This window comes from Coregonus clupeaformis, chromosome 18 (genome assembly GCF_020615455.1).
Source record: "Coregonus clupeaformis isolate EN_2021a chromosome 18, ASM2061545v1, whole genome shotgun sequence".
Taxonomy (NCBI): Eukaryota; Metazoa; Chordata; class Actinopteri; order Salmoniformes; family Salmonidae; genus Coregonus; species Coregonus clupeaformis.
Window position 1 is genome coordinate 45,228,454 of NC_059209.1, and position 19,523 is coordinate 45,247,976.

The window sequence follows — 19,523 nt, forward strand, 5'->3', positions numbered from 1 at the left end:
TATATCAATACACAGTCACTACAAATATATAGGTGTCCTTCCTAACTCAGTTGCCGGAGAGTAAGGAAACCGCTCAGGGTTTTCACCATGAGGCCAATAGTGACTTTAAAACAGTTACAGAGTTTAATGGCTGTGATAAGAGAAAACGGAGGATGGATCAACAACACTGTAGTTACTCCACAATACTAACCTAAATGACAGAGTGAAAAGAAGGAAACCTGTACCGAATAAAAATATTCCAAAAAATGCATGCAATAAGGCACTAAAGTAAAACTGCAAAATAAAATTGCTAAGAAATTTATTTTATGTCCTGAATACAAAGTGTTATGTTTAGGGCAAATCCAACAACACATCACTGAGTACCACTCTTCATATTTTCAAGCATGGTGGTGGCTGCATCAAGTTATGGGTATGCTTGTCATCGGCAAGGACTAGGGATTTTTTTGGGGGGGATGAAAAGAAACGGATAGAGCTAAGCACAAGCAAAATCCTAGAGGAAAATCTGGTTCAGTCTGCTTTCCGACAGACACTGGAAGATAAATTCACCTTTCAGCAGGACCATAACATAAAACACAAGGCCAAATATACACTGGAGTTGCTTACCAAGATGACATTGAATGTTCCTGAGTGGCCTAGTTACAGTTTTGACTTAAACCTGCTTGAAAATCTATGACAAGACTTGAAAATGGCTGTCTAGCAATGATCAACCACCAACTTCAGAGTTTTAATATATTTTTTAAAAGAATAATGTGCAAATATTGTACAATCCAGGAAAGACTCACAGTTGGAATCGCTGCCAAGGGTGATTCTAACATGTATTGACTCAGGGAGTTGAATACTAATCTAATCAAGATATATTAGTGTTTTATTTTTCATATTTTTTACATAATATATTTCTTCCACTTTGACATGAGTATTTTGTGTAGATTGTTGACAAAAAATAAATAATACAATCCATTTTAATCCAAACTTTGTAACGGAACAACATTTTGAAAAAGTCAAGGGGTGTGAATACTTTCTGAAGGCACTGTGTGAATGTCCCTTGTAAATATATTCTCTGGATTTGGTCTTAAAAGCAAAATGCTTTAATTTATTATTGATGAACATTAGAAAAACACAAAAAGACATAATCCTAACTCCGATTCCATCCAATTCATAATTCTTACAGTTTAGTACGGTCTGTTTATCTTGTTCCGTGGAATGCCCAAAGTGGAGAAATGAGTCTTTCCTTCTCCTGCACCGTTTGACACAAACAGAAAGACAATCCCAGCAATACAAAGTGCCCCGAAAACATATCCACCTCAATCACGAGCCAAGAAACTGCTGCAGCCTTGAGTCCTTGATGCCCAACCGGTAGGTTTAAAAGTTTCAGAAGTAAGCCTGTCCCACTCTCCACCGGTGTGTTTCCTAGTCTCTGGGAGGGTGGGGAGAGTTCATACCAGGCCAGTGGTGCAGAGAGGGGAGGACAGTAAGAGGAATGTCAGGGTGTTTGAGGGGAGTGAGGTATCAGCGCTTCTTGAGGGCCACCCCGTTGGAATGGGGAGGGAACTTTGGCAGGCAGGGCTCCTCAGCCCCAGCATCGTGGGAGAAGACAGAGTCCTCGCCAGAGGAGCAGGTGGAGCTGCGAGTGTCGGGGTAGCTGGGGGAATATTGGTCCAGAGGCACAGACAGCTCCAAGTACTCCTGCAAACACACACATATGGGATTTATGAGAGAGGATTGGACACACTGGCCAGAACACAGTCATATATCTAGCTTTGGATATCATCCCTTTCACACCCACATACAGACAAGTGGCTTAAATATCAAGTAAACACAACATTTGAACATTTTGCATTTGGTCCTGACAGTAATACAAGGATGTGAGTTTATCACCTTTGTTGACTGTGCGTGAACTGCTGAGGCGTGCTCATTGTGGGGACTCACCTGGTTGGACGTCATGGCCAGGGTGCGGTCCAGGTCTTCCACCAGCTGTTTGAACGTGGGCCGGTGAGAGGGAACGGCATGCCAGCAGTCCCTCATCATCATGTATCTTGGGAGGGAGGAGGAGAAATGGAGAGAATAGAGGGAGAGTAAGAGAGCGGGAAAGAGTCCTATTTCAGCTGCTGGCTTGTCTGTCTTTTTTATTATCAGAGAACAATATATTTGCAGCTGCTGCATCCCTGAGCTCTGGGATAAACCCATAGTATCCATTCTAATGATAGAACACTGAGGAAGGAGGCTTACAGTTCGTGAGTGCAGGTGGTGGGCTTGTCCATGCGGTGGCCCTCCTTCAGCAGCTTGAACAGCTCCTCTACAGGGACCCCCGGGTACGGCGAGCCCCCCAGGGTGAAGATCTCCCACAGCAGCACCCCGAAAGACCATCTGCAGATGCAGAGGGACAGGACAAGCCCCATCAGTGAACACACAGGTCATATCATACAAGCCACGGGAATCTGGCCAACTTCTGCCCATTCCAAAAATGGTAAATGTGTATATATTCCATACTCACACATCACTTTGGTGCGTGTATATCCGGTCAAATAGAGCTTCTGGGGCCATCCACTTGACTGGTAAACGACCCTGTGGGTTAAATGCTAGTGTAAATTGGCAAATTGGTCAGGGGAAGCAATTTTCACATTGATTGGCATGGCTGAGGTAGGTAATTAGTAGCATACTCACATTGGTGGTCTTCTTATAGTAATCAATATGGTGGATATCTCTGGCCAGGCCAAAGTCTGCGATCTTCATCACGTTGTCCTCTGTCACGAGCACGTTGCGGGCAGCCAGGTCTCTGTGGATACACTGTACACAGACGCATATAAGAACTAGGTCTAGCTGGCCTAGCACATTCACTGCATCTTTACTGTATACTCTATACTCAACTGTGCTGATGTAGGTAGAGTCGGATCCTGATGTTACCTTCTTAGAGGACAGGTACTCCATGCCGCGGGCCACCTGGTAGGCACAGGACACCAGGTCTTTGATAGACATGTTCTCTATGGGCACCTGGTCAGGGTTGTAGCAGTACTCCATGCCTGGTGGACGCCGAGCTCTCAGGTACTCCCGGAGGTTTCCCTTGGAGGCATACTCCACAATAACATAGAGAGGACCTGGGGAAGGAGACAAGGGTCACTCACTATTCAACAGCACTGGAAGATGTGACATTTAAAATACATTTATGTGACATCTGACGCAACAAGACAGACCATTTTTGTTCTCAGAGAACAGCATTTCAAACGGTGAGGATGGATGTCATTGAGTGGTGGAGGGGTCATGGTGAGAGTTAAGCTCTGAATTAAAACCAACAGCTGTATCTTTCTCCTAACATGCCAATGAGAGCGAAGAGTAATGGTGTATTCTGGACAGCCATTTTGTGGTCAGGGAAAAACACCATTACAAATCAAGGCATTAAGAATTTACAAGCTGTAACTAAAGAACAAGAAAAAGAATCCAAATGTCTGTTAACACTTGTATGCCGTGTAAAAAAAAAGAAAAGAAGAAGAATCCATCACCATCTATAGTAAGTAAATGCAAAGACTTGAAAACATTTTGCCAAAGATTAAAGTCTGTATGTCAAACAGGTCTGGGTAATAAGGTGTGGAATGCTAACAGATTCCTACAATAACTTCTACTGGAACTTCTCAAGGGACCAGGTGGAACAAAGAGCAGCCTCTTGTGTTCTGCTACATGATTTTTAGGACAGAGAGCTCTCTAATGTTCACAGCAGGGTCAGAGGAGGCTAATGTTCCTCCCCAGCAGAACAGCGTATGGTGCCAGGGCTTGTCAGTGAAGATTTGAAAGATATGGCAACCCTGGCAGCAGCTGTGGTCATCTCAAACTGAGAGCTCGGAAGTTGGTGTCAGAATCCCTTACTCATACCATTATACACATTTATGCATGCTGATCTGATCATGCTGTGCTTTTTGTGGTCTTGTTAAACAACTGAACAATGCAAGGGTCTAAAAACCCTTTCCCAAAACACTCATTTTCCCTCCAAAATAAACATGTTTTCAGCCTTTCTGAATGAAGGATTTGAAGGGAGGAAAGGGGGTCTGCCGGTGTGAGACCTACCATCCTGGGTACAGGCTCCCAGCAGGTTAATGATGTTCTTGTGCTTCCCAATGATTTTCATCATCTCCATCTCGGAGATCAGATCTGACAGGTCTTTCTCTGTAGCATCAGCTGAGGGGAGGGAAAAAATTAGAACGAAATTAGACTCATTACAACAATAACCCAACCCTGAACTCTCTATGATTACCAAATCAAAAAGAGTTCTCATGTAAAACATCCCAGTTTTGTACAAAGCAAAGGACACTGCTATGCAAAATGATTTCAAAGTAAATTTACATAACTTTCTTTTTTTAAATTCAAAGGCACCAACTGTAGGGAAAAGTCTACAGACACCACTGAGCTAACCAAGAGTATAGTCTTCTTTCACAGGGACATGCAGGTGTGTGTGTGTGTGTGTGTGGGGGGGTGAAGGCAGCACTCTCTGGGGAGAGGCACTTAAAAAGTACCAAGCAATAAATTGTTATTTTCCTACATCCCCACTCTTCACAGCTTTATGAACCCTGTCATATATCCAACTCAGGGGTTCTCATACATTTTTACTCTGGTCTCCTATTTGCACAGTGGCCAGGAGCCAGTGGCAGATGCCTCTTATAATGTCTGTGCATCACGGCACTGAGTAGAACTCTCCTCCCATCCTGTAATTGCGGTTGTGGCTTTATGCTCAATTCTGTGCTCCTTGCATTTGAAATAACTTCCCAACATGCAGTATCGGAGACCTAGCCATGTGCCTAAATCACAGGTTTGATATGGTTTATGAGAGAAAAAAATACTTGGCTTACATTTGAGCATCTTGACGGCCACTTTGGTGACCCTGTTTGGCTTCTCTTTGTCCATCCCTACAGCCTCTCCCATCACCACCTGGCCAAAGCAGCCTTCTCCCAGGGGCTTCCCCAGCACCAGTCTAAGTGCGTCACAGGAAGAGGAAGAAATAACAAATGTGAGAGGATTGAGACAGACAGGCAATTTTCCCATTCAAAGGTGTGTGATATTGTTATGTTTGTATTTAATAGGTGTGTTCCAGTCATCTGCGTACCTGTCCCTGGGCAGCTCCCAGCGTGGGTCCTGGGGCAGCTCGTACTCAGACACCCCAGACAGCATAGGAGAGCCACTGGACGAGAGGCGGGAGGGGCGCACCAACATCACCCCAGAGTGGAGGGAGGAGCTAGAGTCCACTGACACCTGGAATACAGAAGCCTGCCGTTACTCTCTCATAGTGGAGCCAGGGAAGGAACAGACAGACAGACAGGCAGAAGGATATCCAGTGTGTGGACAGAACATGATGTACCATTTGTTAAACCTTCAGAATGTCACTTAAATAAGTCTGTAGACACAAAATGTAACAACTAAAACTACTTTGATCCCAGTGGAAGCAGAGAGCAGGCAGAGACGAACACCTGCCCTCTACTCATGCCAACCTGACTCACCTCTTTGAGGAACCAGAAGCTCGGGGAATTAAGGTTTTTTATTTTCACAAGATTATGAACACTTCCATTTGATAAGAATAAGTGATAGGAATAAGTTAAAAAAATTATTAAGATACCATAAAGATTACACTAAATGGGATGAGAAAGCAGAAAAGGTATAAAGATTTCAAACCCCCTATCTACTTTCTGTTACCTGTCTACGCAGGGGGATGCTTTTAGCCAGCTTGTGGACAGCCAGCTGACTGTTGAAGTCACTTTTCTTGGACGAGCTGCGCATCTTGATGATGATCGCCACAGCCACCATGACAGCAATGAGGAAGAAGCCCACACAGTAGATCAGCACTTCCAGGTAGGTTTGGTTGGGTGGTGGGGAGCGGGGGACTGCTGGATGAGGGCAACGCGATGGGGGCGATAGGATAGGGGGCAAGAGGTCAGCCACACAGGGTCAAATCACACAACAACAGAGGTCCATGCATTCTCAAATACCAATCCCACTTTCACAACACAACACACCACACACAGGCATGTAACAAAAATACTGAACACACACACAGGCATCCCCTCAACCACAAACACCACCCTGATACATTCACTAAGACCACTCAGCTGACATGTACAGAAAAACAGAGCCCTTAACACCACTGGCATAGAGAGCGGAGCACAAACTCCTATTGTAGCACCATAATCACTTCTTTCAGGCATAGGGTTTCACTCCACATTCTTTGCCAGTGTGACCAGCAGCCATAGTCTCTAGTGGCAGAGAACGGCCAAGTCCTCTTGAGCTGGGACAAACCCAAATAACACAGAGCCTTGTGCAAACTGATAAGCATTAACACAGATGTACATTAAGTTCAATCTTAGCTTCGTATTTTTATGTATTTCATTTTTTTGTGCAAAGGCTCGGTTATTCAGGACAACATATGATAACATCACAGACAAAACCCAGGCCACTGTACACAAATATTTCAAACATACTACTCATTCATTCATGTAGGAAGATATGTTATAAAAAGAATGTGTTCAATTGTTTAACTTAAGCTAATTATTTATTTAAAGTAAATGTCCCATTCTGACTTCCTTAGAGCACATAAAATGGTTGTTCTGCATAAAAGCCCAGTTTTGTTCTAAAATGGCTTGTGTGGTGGTTGTTGGTACAAACAATTGTCACTATGATTTCCTTGTCATTTTGACATTCCACATTTTGACATTGTCTCTCGCTACCAGGAACAAAACCACCTATGTACTGAAGTGGACTAACGTTAGACACAAAATATAAAATCTCAATCTAATTATCTCCAATTTAGATCAGTGTTTCACAACTTTACAATATGGATGAAAATTAACATATTGGAAGTGTCTTTTTTTACCTCGCTTTCCGAAAAACACCAGAATGATACAAAACACCAGAATGATACAAAACACCAGCAACACAAGTGAGCTGCCCTTGTGTGTAGAGGCTGAATGACAAGCAGCTTGATAATTGGACAAATGCCTATTCCAACCCAGAGGAATGAGCCGTCCACTACAGTGAGCCAATTATCAAAGCTAGCCTTAAGAGCAGGCTTCGTCCTCACAGCAGGAAATGACATCAGTGATACATGTCATTTTGTAGTGCTTGTCAGAAAACATCAGCCTTACACAGAATCAAATGTAAACACCAAATTGAAACCAGAATGGGAGAGACAAGTTGGAGTGAAACACCAACAGTACTGCCAAACAACCCCTTCTGAATGGAAAACTTCAACTTAAGGCAGTCAAGTAGAAGTGCATTGTAAAGTTACCCGTTAACCATTTGAAACAATGTGGAAAGCTGACAAATCATTTTTATGAAATTGGCAGAGGAAATTGTAATTTATTTTTTAGTTTGAGGGTATAAACACCTGAACTTTCTGATTCAGGGGTTGTCAGTTTAGGTAGATTTTATGGGTCAGAAGGGTTGTTTGGCATTCTGTGATTTCTGGTAATCATTTCTCAACATGGACCATCCTGTCCCATCCAGAAAGGTTGGATGGGCATGGAACCATGCTGACAGGGGAAGGGAGAAGGTTAGTATCACAACTTGGCCTGGCATCCACACACATCCACTTTGCTCACTCAAGTAGGGTCTACAGAGACCATATTCAGAGAAATGTGGGCAGTGGATGGCCAAGCCAAAGTGGAGAGGAGGGAGGGGAAGGAGATCAGAGGAGAGAACCATTGATACCTTTAAAAACGATCAACCATGCAGAGTGATGAGAGAACCCGATAGAATTGCCCGCCAAGCAGGTATACTCCCCAGCATCATCAAAAGACACATTCCTCAGTTGGAGGATTTCCATTTCCTTGTCCGTGGTGTTAAGGCCAGCAGTCTAGAAAATAACAATGGAAGCAGACCCGACAAGAGGCCCAGAGGAAAAAGGGAGGCATGAGTAAAAGATTCTGAAAGGGAAAGACTTCTGGTAGAGGAGGGGACAGGACCGAGGGTGGATGGGGTATTCATACTCCCCTCTTAGTCCAACACCATCCCCCTCCAAGAGTAAAAACCCACACCGCCGTTAGAGGGCGCTGCCCGTATCGGCCCTCCAGTCAGTTAGTGGAGGAGCTAGTTAGGTAGAGACCGCACCGCAGCACTAAACCCTTTACTGGACCATCACCATTTGAGAAGGAGCAGTGACGGACATCCCCTATAGTCTTATCTCTACATGCAAGAGATGGGCTACATGGAAAACCCCTCAGCAGAGCACACACACTCACTCTCAAGGCCACACACACTTCACCATACAACAAATCCACGAGACAAACAGCAGGAGCTCAGTGAAAGACGGAAAGGCTGAGTAAGACAGCTGAAAAGTGTGTGTGGGGGGGACGACAAGGCAGTAATAAGAGAGGCAGTCAAAGATCTGAGCAGAAGACTTTGAAGGGCGAGGGAGTGAAAGTAATAGCAGTGGATGGCAGGAGAGGCCCTTATTAGGAGGGCACGGGAGAGGCATGGGGCAGGAAAGAGAAAGCAGTCCAACATAAACCAAGACTAAACACATTCAAACGCTCTGCTGGGAATTTTCCATAGTGTAATTTACAGTCAGGAGCACTGAGGCGGGATAGAAGGAGGGAGGGAGCGAGGGAGGAGAGAAACAGCTGAGGTTGTCCCTAAACAAGTCCCTAGGTCTCCAGGTGGCCCTAGCAGCCTCTGGTTGAGGATCTCTCGGTGTGCTCTGAGCTGCTGCTGCTGCGTGGGGCGGTTACCTTGGGCCTCATGCCTGACGACGGTCAGCCAGGCCGACTGATTGGCCTCTCCTATATAATTGGACACTTTACATATATACTCCCCGCTCTCCTCCTCAGTGACATTGTAGAGGGTCAACACCTGAGTGTCCGAGCTATTGACCCCAGAGTGCTGAAAACAAAAACATGTAATGTGCAACAACATATCAAGATGAGGTTTTAACAAACGTCTCTGTTGAATGAGATCACAATCATTTGTTAGCATTGACTTTCCCCTCTCAAGCATATACTTTTACAAGGCACAGGAAACTACTTATATAGAGGGATAACATTTACATTTTAGTCATTTAGCAGACGCTCTTATCCAGAGTGACTTACAGGAGCAATTAGGGTTAAGTGCCTTGCACAAGGGCACGTCGACAGATTTTTCCCCTAGTTGGCTTGGGCATTGGAACCAGCCACCTTTCGGTTACTGGCCCAACGCTCTTAACTGCTAGGCTACCTACCTGCCATATCCTCAAAGAGGGATACTATTTGCCCTCCTTTGCCAGACAATCTTGAAGGGATATAATAGACATGATGAAACAGGAAATGAAAATTATACAAACTACTCAACAAAGACCTGCGCTTAAGAGTGTACTACACAATTTCATTGAAATCTAACACTGTTTGGCTGTATTACTACTCAGCTGTATGTCTGTATTCCCCCAAGCATTACATGGGGTGTCATCTCTTACTCAATGAAGGTTATCACATTTAGTTCCTGACTGAACAGAATAAATGCAGCTATGTTGTGTCCTGTGTAGTTTGGTGGTGGACCCAGTCAGTGCACTGCGAGCCCCTACCTTGAGGACGCGGACATAGGGTAAGCCATCAGGGCCTACGCGACTCCCATTGACCTCCATGTGCTTCAGCCACTGGATGTGAGGCTGGGGGTCACTGAACACCTTACACTCAAACGCCACATCACTGCCCACCACCGCAGTGAGATTGGCTGGCAGTCCGGCCTGCAGGATGGGTCTGTGGGGGGAACGCTCTGTAACAGATTCACACAGACGCATAACAATCACATTGAAATATGAACATTAATAACAAAAAAGATCACATACGAAGACACATGTCAACCACATACAAAGACATAGTTGTGGAGAATCCTAGCAGTCAGAAATACCTTAGTAACAGGCAACAGGAGAACAGCTCTGTCAGTCTGACCTTGGTAGAGCCCGATCTCAGGCCAGGTTACAAGGTTACCCTGATCTCATGTCCTTTCACTACTTACAGACGGTAATTTCACAGCCAGCAGTTCCCCCAACTACTCTGCCGCCTATATAATTGCTGCAATTTTTCCCAAATGACTGGAAACACAAGCTTGCAGACAAGTTTTGAGCCGCTGCCCTGAGAGAGAAATGTTCTCCGGGTGCCATTTTGATGACTGATAACTCGCCAAACCATACTAATGAGCCCAGCATCTGGCAGGGGAACAAAATGTTCAGGCTTCATTTGCTTTCCTGATACAGAGATGAGTGTGGCGGTTTGCACACATTTTGTAGAATTACTCTGTCTCCAAAATGATCTCACAGTTGACCGAGGTTGGGGAGTGAAGTCACACCAACAACGGCCCTGGACATGAATATCCCAGGAGACACCACTGTCTGTGGAGGTGGAGCTTTGATTTATAGAACCAATGGAGCGTGAGTAAGTCACAGAGCAGGTCCCTCCTGTAGCTCAGTTGGTAGAGCATGGCGCTTGCAATGCAAGGGTTGTGGGTTAATTTCCCACGGGGGGCCAGTATGAAAAATGTATGCACTCACTAATTGTAAATCACTCTGGATAAGAGCGTCTGCTAAATGACTAAAATGTAAATGTAAAATGTGCAGGATGAAATAATAATTTCACCTTTTCAGAAAGCTTCATCAGCAGGGCCACAACGTAAACAAGGTTAATAAAAAAAAAAGGCTAATTTGACATGACAGTTCAGACCATATGACTCTCTCCTTGGAAAAAGGGCACACCATTACTTTGATTACTAGGGCCTAGTGTTGTAAACCATTAGCGATATTGAACCAACAACACACTTAAGCTACATAAATATCCAATTGATGATTAAACCAGGTGAATGGATTAGGCTTAGGCATGCCTAGTAAGGAATTTCCCCGATACAATGACCCAGAGAGGAAAGATACTTACCCACAACATCCAGCTGGTAAGTGTGGTTGATGCTTCCATGTTTGTTTTCAACAACACAGGTGTAGTTCCCCTTGTCGGATGGCACTACAGACTCCATGATGATGGTCCACATGTGTTCTCGAACCTACAAAAGAGAAAGGTAAAATATTTAGTCAGAGGAGGATGTTTTGAAGGCACATCCAGATGACAGCTGGTCCAACCAAAGCACTAAGACTTACAGTGGGGGGAAAAAGTATTTAGTCAGCCACCAATTGTGCAAGTTCTCCCACTTAAAAAGATGAGAGAGGCCTGTAATTTTCATCATAGGTACACGTCAACTATGACAGACAAAATGAGAATTTTTTTTCCAGAAAATCACATTGTAGGATTTTTAATGAATTTATTTGCAAATTATGGTGGAAAATAAGTATTTGGTCAATAACAAAAGTTTCTCAATACTTTGTTATATACCCTTTGTTGGCAATGACACAGGTCAAATGTTTTCTGTAAGTCTTCACAAGGTTTTCACACACTGTTGCTGGTATTTTGGCCCATTCCTCCATGCAGGTCTCCTCTAGAGCAGTGATGTTTTGGGGCTGTCGCTGGGCAACACGGACTTTCAACTCCCTCCAAAGATTTTCTATGGGGTTGAGATCTGGAGACTGGCTAGGCCACTCCAGGACCTTGAAATGCTTCTTACGAAGCCACTCCTTCGTTGCCCGGGCGGTGTGTTTGGGATCATAGTCATGCTGAAAGACCCAGCCACGTTTCATCTTTAATGCCCTTGCTGATGGAAGGAGGTTTTCACTCAAAATCTCACGATACATGGCCCCATTCATTCTTTCCTTTACACGGATCAGTCGTCCTGATCCCTTTGCAGAAAAACAGCCCCAAAGCATGATGTTTCCACCCCCATGCTTCACAGTAGGTATGGTGTTCTTTGGATGCAACTCAGCATTCTTTGTCCTCCAAACACGACGAGTTGAGTTTTAACCAAAAAGTTCTATTTTGGTTTCATCTGACCATATGACATTCTCCCAATCCTCTTCTGGATCATCCAAATGCACTCTAGCAAACTTCAGACGGGCCTGGACATGTACTGGCTTAAGCAGGGGGACACTGGCACTGTAGGATTTGAGTCCCTGGCGGCGTAGTGTGTTACTGATGGTAGGCTTTGTGACTTTTGTCCCAGCTCTCTGCAGGTCATTCACTAGGTCCCCCCGTGTGGTTCTGGGATTTTTGCTCACCGTTCTTGTGATCATTTTGACCCCACGGGGTGAGATCTTGCGTGGAGCCCCAGATCGAGGGAGATTATCAGTGGTCTTGTATGTCTTCCATTTCCTAATAATTGCTCCCACAGTTGATTTCTTCAAACCAAGCTGCTTACCTATTGCAGATTCAGTCTTCCCAGCCTGGTGCAGGTCTACAATTTTGTTTCTGGTGTCCTTTGACAGCTCTTTGGTCTTGGCCATAGTGGAGTTTGGAGTGTGACTGTTTGAGGTTGTGGACAGGTGTCTTTTATACTGATAACAAGTTCAAACAGGTGCCATTAATACAGGTAACGAGTGGAGGACAGAGGAGCCTCTCAAAGAAGAAGTTACAGGTCTGTGAGAGCCAAAATTTGCTTGTTTGTAGGTGACCAAATACTTATTTTCCACCATAATTTGCAAATAAATTCAAAATCCTACAATGTGATTTTCAGGATTTTTTTTCTCATTTTGTCTGTCATAGTTGACGTGTACCTATGATGAAAATTACAGGCCTCGCTCATCTTTTTAAGTGGGAGAACTTGCACAATTGGTGGCTGACTAAATACTTTTTTCCCCACTGTAAATAGATCCCCAAAGTCCCATACTTTCACAATACATCCTATTAATACTATAAAAACGCTTTAGTGAGACACTTGTGTCTAGATTATAAAAAAGATGGTATAGCCAGCCTGGTGCAACACTATTCCTTCATTAGTTCATTTCTGGAATTATTATTTTCTTTGACTTTGACATCAAGAGCACATTTAATTTGTTATGCTGCTAGTTAGTTATTTGTACAAAATGGGGAAACATTTACAAGTTCAATGACGTGTAATGAAATGCAGATCAAACAATAATTACTTTTTTTATTTTAATATCCATGGGAAGGAGGAGGAACTTGCTATTAGGATACTTTTTCCCATGTCATATAAAACTCTATTGTGCTCCATTGCTTGAGGCACAGTACATTAATGCACTCTTGGAAACATATTGGGGCGGGGAAACGGTTTCTTAGTGGTCACATGACTTGTTTCAACTTGTTCCGGGAAAGACTATAGTTGACTATGGTCAGGTTACAGCCTATGCACATCTAAGGCTAATTCCTGTTCTCTATATTCTAAGTTATAATTTTTCTTCCATAAATCTGACCAAGACCGGCAGTGTGTGATTAAACTCTAACAAACCTCTCAGGCAATGGCAACATCAAACATGCATACACAGAGCCTGCGTTACGGTTTCCCTCATTTAGCTTAAATGCGCTGGGGTTCCACAGCTGCTTCTGGCCAGATGTGTTGTGCTTGGGTTAATGCATGTGGTCTGTGTTATTTCCCCCTGCCCTCTCCATACATTAAGACTATATGAACAATGGAGCCGTGGTCATAAAACCAAAGCGCGGGGGTTGGCGAGCCCAGTTCATAGACGTCTCCAGCTGCCCATCTAGACCTTTGCACCTTAACTGAAAAAACAGCAGCCAGATGGTAAAGTGTGCTGCCTGGCCCGGTAGGGCCGAGCTGGGCTGGGGGAGAGAAGGCAGCTGAAAGGAAATTCTTTAATGTGTCCCAGCAGGGGGGCCTGACGAGGACAAGGCTGGACAACACCTTGATGGGAAGAGCAGATGCACAGGACCCTGGCCCCCTACAACATCCCAGCACATCCTACGTCACGTGAGGTTGTCGCAAGCCAACACACTCACAGCCGTCCAAACCACGGCACGGATATGGTCAACGTTAAAAGCCAAGAGCACAGTATACACATGCTATCTGCATCAGGGAAAATAAAAGTAAACGGACTCATCACCACCATGCCCATTACTGTGAAATGTTTACCCCGTCTCACTTCCTCTGTGACAGTGAGCAGTCATGTCCTGCTCCCCAACACTGAGATGGGGTAAATCTGCAGGATTTATTCTGTCTGCTCATTATAAACAAATTTCCTTTGAGAAGTTGGTTTTGCTATACGCAGATAAATCTTGAAAACAAATACAGTAAACAGCAGATACCCAGATGTGTTAAATGAGGACAGCCAGGCGTATTCCACCTCGAGGGCATTGCCATCCTCGAGGCATGCTTTTTGTGGCACAATCATCCCGTTGTGGCATTGGATTTCACTTTGCATTGTTCCCCAATCAGGTGCAAAACTTGTTCCTGCTTTCCACTACTCACAAGGGGTGAATACAGGGAGGGGGTTTACCTTAAAGCCCCCGATGCGCTGATCCCTCTTGAATTCTTTGCCGTTCTTGAACCACTTGAGTGTTGGGGTGGGGTTTCCACTGGCCTGGCAGCGGAACTTGACCGTCTTACTGGCTGGGACAGCATGCAGCTTTTTCTCCATTTTATCTGGCTGAGCCCACTGAGGGGCCATTGCTGAGGAACAATGGAGAGAAAAAGAGAACACTTAAACACCTATTCTGACAGAAGAATTGACACAACAATTATGTGTGCAGGTAGTTTCCATCTGGCTTAGGAGAGTTCTATACAACAATCCACAAAGTCAAGTGACAATTTCCAGTTTTGCTCAAAAACATACAAAACTAATCTCTTGGGACCCAAGGTCGTCGTCAGGGGTGCCCGCCACGCTAGCTGCTTACTTCCCTGTGGGCACATGGCATTCACCAGATGGCAGTAGCCAGCTGACCACGCCTGACTGGCTTTATAACACTGTGTAGACAAACAGTAATCAGGGGACGTCTGGAATGTACTGAGTTTAGTCACTAGTGTGACATTCCTTACTCAAGTGTAACCAGCACTGTGGGGTGCTACTGGCCCTCTGAATCACAACTGTGAACAAATCACTCTTAGATAACAGCAAACACGCCTAATAGGTGAATCACATATGAAATGTAACAGGAAATAACCTAATTAGTTAGGGCTCTCTTATGTTAAGTTCAGGGCATTAACCTCAACAGGAGCAGAATCTAGTCCAAGCCTAGTCCTATTTACCATTCCAGTGACAGGTGGTAGGACTAGGAGGATGAGACACTTACGTAAAAGCTTTTGACTGCTAGACATCTTTGCCTCCTCTGAGGAAGACTCATCCTCCTCGTCTTCATCTTCAGAGGATGCCAGGATATCAACTGGTGAATAGGAAGAGAGGACGAATGTCATTTGACTTGGCTTAGCTGCATTACCACGTACCTTGAATTGTTTCTCTCTACAGGACCAGTGATTTTAGCACTCAGTGGTAGCTTTGACCTTACCTGTGACATTGACAGAGAAGTAAGAGCTGTGGTTGCCAAAGGTGACACAGGTGTACAGGCCCGAGTCAGCCGGCTCCACCCCCTCGATCTCCAGCTGGCCATCTCGTAAGCGTGTGTGCTCCCCGTCCACCACCACTGCATGGTCCTTGGTCCAGTTGACTGACTCCTTGGTTTTACAGCTCAGCTCCAGTCGGTCCCCAGGGTACAGGGTGTAGCGCTCTGCTTGGATTTCCACAGGTGGCACAGGGATGACTAGGGTACAAACAGGGCAAAGAGTGAGGCCTGATCACCGACAACGATAAGACTATAGGGAGGAGTTCAGAGACCTGGCAGTGTGGTGCCAGGACAACAACCTCTCCCTCAGCCTCAGTAAGACAAGACAAAGGAGCTGATTGTAGACTACAGGAAACTGAGGGCCAAGCACGCCCCCATTCACATTAATGGTGCTGTAGTGGAGCGGGTCGAGAGCTTCAAGTTCCTCGGTGTCCACATCAGTAAGGCTCTATCATGGTCCAAACACACCAACACAGTCGTGAAGAGGGCACGTCAACGCCTCTTCACCCTCAGGAGGCTGAAAAGATTTAGCATGGGCCCTCAGATCCTCAAAAGGTTTTACAGCTGCACCGTCGAGAGCATCTTGACTGGCTGCATCACCACTTGGTATGGCAACTGCTTGGTATCCGACCGCAAGGCACTACAGAGGGTAATGCGTACAGCCCAGTACATCACTGGGACCAAGCTCCCTGCCATCCATACCAGGACCTCTATACCAGGTTGTGTCAGAGGAAGGCCCAAACATTTTTCAAAGACTCCAGTCACCAAAGCCACAGACTGTTCTCTCCGTTAATGCACGGCAAGCGGTACCAATGCACCAAGTCTGGAACCAACAGGACCCTGAACAGCTTCTAACCCCAAGCCATAAGACTTCTAAACAAGACCGCTAAATAGCTAATCAAATGGCTACCCGGACTACCTGCATTGACCCTTTTTTGCACTAACTCTTTTGCACCGACTATGCACACACACTGGATCCAATACACACACACATACGTGCATACTGACACCACAAACACACACACACAGCCCACACACGCTGCTGCTACTGTCTATTATCTATCCTGTTGCCTAGTCACTTTACCCCTACCTATATGAACAGTACATAGCTACCTCAACAACCTTGTACCCCTGCACATGGACTCGGTACTGGTACTTCCTGTATATAGCCATGTTATGTTCACTCGTTATTGTTATTCACTGTGTATTCATTCCTCGTGTCACTATTTCAATTTTTTATCTTATCTTTAACCCTACATTGTTGGAAAAGGAGCAGTAAGTAAGCATTTCACTGTTAGTGTCACGATCGTCTGAAGGAGCGGACCAATACGCAGCGCGTGGAGTGAACATGATGACTTTATTTATTAAAGCAACCACGAAAAAACAACAAACAAATGACGAAGTGAAGTCCACAGTCGCAATGACTGAAACATGGAACACGGAAACAATAACCCACAAAACAAAGGAGAAAACACACAGAATATATATGGCTCCCAATCAGAGATAACGAGCCGACAGCTGACACTCGTTACCTCCGATTGGGAGTCATAGACCAATCACCATAGACACAAACAAAATGAAACTCACCCATCCCCAACACCACCAAATGAAATACACCCAAACAAATGAAAGTGAACAACCCTGGCTCAAATATCAAAGTCCATGGAGCCAGAGTGTCACAGTACCCCCCCCTAAAGGTGCGAACTCCGGGCGCACCAACATCAGGACTAGGGGAGGGTCTGGGTGGGCGTCTGTCCACGGTGGCGGCTCTGGCCCCGGTCGTGATCCCCACCCCACCACAGTCACAACCTGCTTCGGTAGCCTCCTCCCAATGACCACCCTCCAACTAACCCCACCTGGACTAAGGGGCAACACCGGACTAAGGGGCAGCATCGGCCTAAGGGGCAGCACCGGGATAAGGGGCAGCACCGGGATAAGGGGCAGCACCGGGCTAAGGGACAGCACCGGGCTAAGGGGCAGCACCGGGCTAAGGGGCAGCACCGGACTAAGGGGCAGCACCGGACTCAGGGGCAGCACCGGACTAAGGGGCAGCACCGGGCTAAGGGGCAGCACCGGGCTAAGGAGCAGCACCGGGCTAAGGGGCAGTACCGGACTAAGGGGCAGTACCGGACTAAGGGGCAGTACCGGACTAAGGGGCAGTACCAGGCTGGACGACTCTGGCGGATCCCGGCTGGACGGCTCTGGCGGATCCCGGCTGGACGGCTCTGGCGGATCCCGGCTGGACGGCTCTGGCGGATCCCGGCTGGGACGGCTCCTGGCGGATCCCGGCTGGACGGCTCTGGCGGATCCCGGCTGGACGGCTCTGGCGGGTCCCGGCTGGACGGCTCTGGCGGGTCCCGGCTGGACGGCACTGGCGGGTCCCGGCTGGACGGCTCTGGCGGGTCCCGGCCGGACGGCTCTGGCGGATCCTGGCTGGACGGCTCTGGCGGATCCTGGCTGGACGGCTCTGGCGGATCCCGGCTGGACGGCTCTGGTGGATCCCGGCTGGACGGCTCTGGCGGATCCCGGCTGGACGGCTCTGGCGGATCCTGGCTGGACGGCTCTGGCGGATCCTGGCTGGCTGGCTCTGGCGGATCCTGGCTGGACGGCTCTGGCGGATCCTGGCTGGACGGCTCTGGCGGATCCCGGCTGGACGGCTCTGGCGGATCCTGGCTGGACGGCTCTGGCGGATCCTGGCTGGACGGCTCATGGCTGGCTAACGGATCTGGCTGCTCATGGCTGGCTGACGGATCTGGCTGCTCGCGGCTGGCTGACGGATCTGGCTGCTCATGGCTGGCTGACGGATCTGGCTGCTCGCGGCTAGCTGACGGATCTGGCTGCTCGTGGCTGGCTGACGGATCTGGCTGCTCATGGCTGGCTGACGGGTCTGGCTGCTCGCGGCTGGCTGACGGATCTGGCTGCTCATGGCGCTGGCTGACGGATCTGGCTGCTCATGGCTAGCTGACGGATCTGGCTGCTCGTGGCTGGCTGACGGATCTGGCTGCTCGCGGCTGGCTGACGGGTCTGGCTGCTCATGGCTGGCTGACGGATCTGGCTGCTCATGGCTGGCTGACGGATCTGGCTGCTCACGGCTGGCTGACGGATCTGGCTGCTCGCGGCTGGCTGACGGATCTGGCTGCTCGCGGCTGGCTGACGGATCTGGCTGCTCATGGCTGGTTGACGGATCTGGCTGCTCATGGCTGGCTGACGGATCTGGCTGCTCATGGCTGGCTGACGGGTCTGGCTGCTCATGGCTGGCTGATGGTGCTGGCTGGGCGGCTAGCGGTGGAGGCGGACCCCAGCCTCGGATTGCAGTCATCACCTCCAGCAGGGCGGCTCCCATCCGCATGAGCCGCTCCTGCCCGTCACGAACCCGAGCCTCCAGTCCAGCATAGGCTGCGTCGGCTCCTGCTGATTCCATAGCAGGTGTATGATTCTGTCTGGCGGAAGGCTCTAGCGGCTCCCGGTCTGGCGGACGGCTCTGAAGGAACAGGCCGGGCTGGGCTGGTGACGCACCCCGTAGGATACGTGCTTGGAGCAGGAACAGGCCGGTCCGTACCGGGAACACACACCACTGGCCTTAACTGGGGATCAGGAACGGGCCGGACCGGACTGGTAACACACTTCAGTCTCTCATGCCGTGCCACAACAACTTCCCTCCCTCTACTCGCCAATGGCTCCCGTAATCCGATAGCCTTCTCTCCCGCTCTCCCTGTGGCAGCCTCCTGCTGCCCAGGCGCCCAAGCCATGTGCCCCCCCCAAAAAAATTTTTGGGGAGTAACCACGGGCTTCCAGCCTCGACTCCGCGCTTCCTCTTCATACCACCTCCTCTCGGCTGCAGCTGCCTCCAGCTCTTCACGAGGGCGGTGATATTCCTCCTCATTCCACCTCCTCTCGGCTGCAGCTGCCTCCAGCTCTTCACTAGGGCGGTGATATTCCTCCGGTTGTGCCCAAGGACACTTTCCAGCCCGTATCTCCTCCCATGTCCATGAATCTTTTGGAGGCGACCATACATCCTGTGTAGGTAGGTCCTGTTGCCGCTTGTTACGCCGCTTGGTCCTCTTGGGGTGGGTTTTTCTGTCACGATCGTCTGAAGGAGCGGACCAATACGCAGCGCGTGGAGTGAACATGATGACTTTATTTATTAAAGCAACCACGAAAAAACAACAAACAAATGAC

At 47.5% G+C, this 19,523-nt stretch overlaps 1 protein-coding gene across 7 annotated transcripts in view; it reads right to left on the reverse strand.

Moving 5' to 3' along the window:
* Window positions 1–880: 880 nt before the first annotated feature.
* LOC121530868 (fibroblast growth factor receptor 1-A) overlaps window positions 881–19,523 on the reverse strand; it is a 43,949-nt gene continuing 25,306 nt past the window's right edge. For 2 of the 7 annotated variants that reach the window (XM_041836170.1, XM_041836169.2), the window contains exons 3-18: window positions 15,291–15,542; window positions 15,078–15,167; window positions 14,285–14,457; window positions 10,866–10,989; window positions 9,524–9,714; window positions 8,700–8,850; window positions 5,665–5,861; window positions 5,087–5,232; window positions 4,833–4,954; window positions 4,054–4,164; window positions 2,866–3,092; window positions 2,662–2,784; window positions 2,492–2,562; window positions 2,227–2,364; window positions 1,927–2,032; window positions 881–1,683 (exon numbers count right to left, since the gene is read on the reverse strand). In XM_041836170.1, the coding sequence (XP_041692104.1) occupies window positions 1,507–1,683; window positions 1,927–2,032; window positions 2,227–2,364; window positions 2,492–2,562; window positions 2,662–2,784; window positions 2,866–3,092; window positions 4,054–4,164; window positions 4,833–4,954; window positions 5,087–5,232; window positions 5,665–5,861; window positions 8,700–8,850; window positions 9,524–9,714; window positions 10,866–10,989; window positions 14,285–14,457; window positions 15,078–15,167; window positions 15,291–15,542 (2,399 nt within the window). In that variant the 3' untranslated portion in view covers window positions 881–1,506. Of the gene's footprint in view, window positions 1,684–1,926; window positions 2,033–2,226; window positions 2,365–2,491; window positions 2,563–2,661; window positions 2,785–2,865; window positions 3,093–4,053; window positions 4,165–4,832; window positions 4,955–5,086; window positions 5,233–5,664; window positions 5,862–7,680; window positions 7,826–8,699; window positions 8,851–9,523; window positions 9,715–10,865; window positions 10,990–14,284; window positions 14,458–15,077; window positions 15,168–15,290; window positions 15,543–19,523 lie in introns of all 7 variants that reach the window. The other 5 variants (XM_041836175.2, XM_041836171.2, XM_041836174.2 and 2 more) reach the window with 5 other exon arrangements.